Source organism: Citrus clementina, unplaced genomic scaffold (genome assembly GCF_000493195.1).
Source record: "Citrus clementina cultivar Clemenules unplaced genomic scaffold, Citrus_clementina_v1.0 scaffold_3, whole genome shotgun sequence".
Taxonomy (NCBI): domain Eukaryota; kingdom Viridiplantae; phylum Streptophyta; class Magnoliopsida; order Sapindales; family Rutaceae; genus Citrus; species Citrus x clementina.
In genome coordinates this window covers 30,306,247-30,308,526 of record NW_006262339.1, presented here as the reverse complement: position 1 = coordinate 30,308,526, position 2,280 = coordinate 30,306,247, and the positions used below count along the sequence as shown (strand labels likewise).

General features: G+C 34.6%; 1 protein-coding gene across 1 annotated transcript in view; it reads left to right on the top strand.

The window, feature by feature from the left end:
* Positions 1–1,444, top strand: part of LOC112099843 (RNA-dependent RNA polymerase 1-like) — a 23,942-nt gene extending 22,498 nt beyond the window's left edge. The window contains 3 exon segments of the mRNA XM_024187341.1: positions 1–141; positions 285–435; positions 632–1,444. The exon segment at positions 1–141 is cut by the window's left edge and continues 463 nt beyond it. Of these exon segments, the coding sequence (XP_024043109.1) occupies positions 1–141; positions 285–435; positions 632–1,444 (1,105 nt within the window).
* The last annotated feature ends 836 nt before the right edge of the window (positions 1,445–2,280 follow it).

Below are 2,280 nucleotides of genomic sequence, written 5' to 3'. Positions count from 1 at the left end.
ATTTAATATTGTGGAGGGATTGATGGTTGTTGCTAAAAAACCATGTCTACACCCAGGAGACATGCGTGTGCTAAGAGCTGTGGATGTGCCAGCTTTGCACCACATGGTGGATTGTGTTCTTTTCCCGGCAAAAGGAGAACGGTAAGCTCCCCCTCCAAGGAAGACTTTTGTTAATGCAAATTTCATTAGATTCTGTTGGAATGTTGTTTTATGACTTGTTCTATTTTGATGAATGCTCAGATATATGCCTGTGTAAACTGACAATGGTGACATTTATCTGTTAGACCCCACACAAATGAATGCTCTGGAAGTGATCAGGACGGTGACATCTACTTTGTCTGCTGGGACCATGATCTTATTCCTCCACTTCAGTTTCAGCCCACGGCTTATACTCCAGCTCCAGAAAAGATTTTGGCTCGTGACGTAACAATCGAGGTAATGCTCAATCTTTAGTAACGTTTTAAGATTTACTTGATTCATAAACATGAATGAACTCTTCTAATTGCTTAGTCATTGCATTCTGTCATTTGTAATTTCTTCAATCCAAATGCACTTTCATCATTTGTTTGGCATTCTTTAGTCTGATTGATCTTTTTCTTTGTCCCTTAACATATTTGCTTCTATGTTGTAGGATGTAGAGGAATACTTTGCCGACTACATAGTCAATGACAGCCTGGGCATAATTTGCAATGCCCACGTCGTGTATGCATATTCAGAACCTGACAAGGCGATGAGTAACCGATGCCCTGATCTTGTGAAGTTATCCTCCATTGTTGGGGACTTCTCCAAAACTGGAGTGGCAGCCACAATACCCAGTCGACTACGCGTCAAGATATATCCAGACTTTATGGAGAAGCAAGACAAAACCTGGTATGAATCACAGCATATCGTTGGGAATCTTTATCGAGAGGTAAACGGCATTGCACCATCAACAACCACCATAAAATCCTTCGCTAAGGAAGTGGCAATGCAGTTTTATGATACTGATATGGAAGTTAATGGCTTTAAGGAAGTGGCAATGCAGTTTGATGGTTTCAAGTACAGAACTGAGTACGATAACAAGTTGGGGAACTTGATGGATTATTATGGGATCAAAACTGAGGCTGAAATGCTAAGTAGGTGCATTATGGAAATGGCAAAATCCTTTGATAAGAAAAGAGACTTGGAAGCAATCAGTTTTTCTGTAAGGTCCTTGAGAAAAGAAGCCAGGGCCTGGTTCAACAAGAAGAATGATTCAGATTCTAGCCACAAAGATGTATACGCCAAAGCTTCATATTGGTACCATGTGACTTTCCATCCAAGTTACAGGGGTCGGTATAAAGGAGAAGGAATTAATCGAGACCATTTTCTCAGCTTCCCTTGGTATATCCACGACAAGCTGATTGAGATCAAAAGGGGAAAACAGAGAAACTACAGACCAGGACTTGAAAATTTTCATAGTTAGGGAGTACCATTCCAGCCGGGGATTGTGCTTTTGGTGGAGCCATTTGAGATTAAAACAGTTAACTGTGTGCATTTATTTTTGAATAAGCAGCTTGTGTGACAGCTTCTTTACCTTCTTGTTATTGTTGCTGTAGCTACTGCCGTTGTTGCTGTTGTTGTGAAATGCAGGTGTGTTGTGATTAGTACTTGAATTTGAAACTTATTTTCAGTTTCTGTAATAAAATAAGTATTTGGTTTGTTGTGTGATAACTTGGAATTCACAGAAGCATGGAAAAATCAAATTACGATTTGGGATAGCCAAATATATTAATGCTGCGTTTACTTTTTGGATTGGAGTGGGAATCCTGAGGAGTGAGAATCTTGAGGAATGAGAATTCTTGGATTAGGAGTGTGGAGTGGGAGTGGGAGTAGGGTGTTTACTTAGACTAAATAAAAGTATGGATTATCAATCAAAATCCTAATTATTTGTTTATTTTGTCTTGGATTGGGAGTAAATTGTTTTAAATTACAATTTTATCCTTATGTACAGAATTATAATTTATAATTAAAAAATTAATAAAAAATATATTTGGAAAATAAAATAAATATTTTATTATATTTATAAATTAATAATAATTACTAATATTCTTAATTATGTAAATCATAATTTTTTATTAATTTTAATTTAAATTATGTGAATAAAAATTATTAATAATAGCAACACAAATGAAATATTATTATTGATAATATAGTACAAAATTAATATTTTTTTAGAATAAAATATTTATTATTATTAAATAAATAAATAAATAATATTTATTAAAATTAATGTTTAATATTATTAATTTAAATATAATA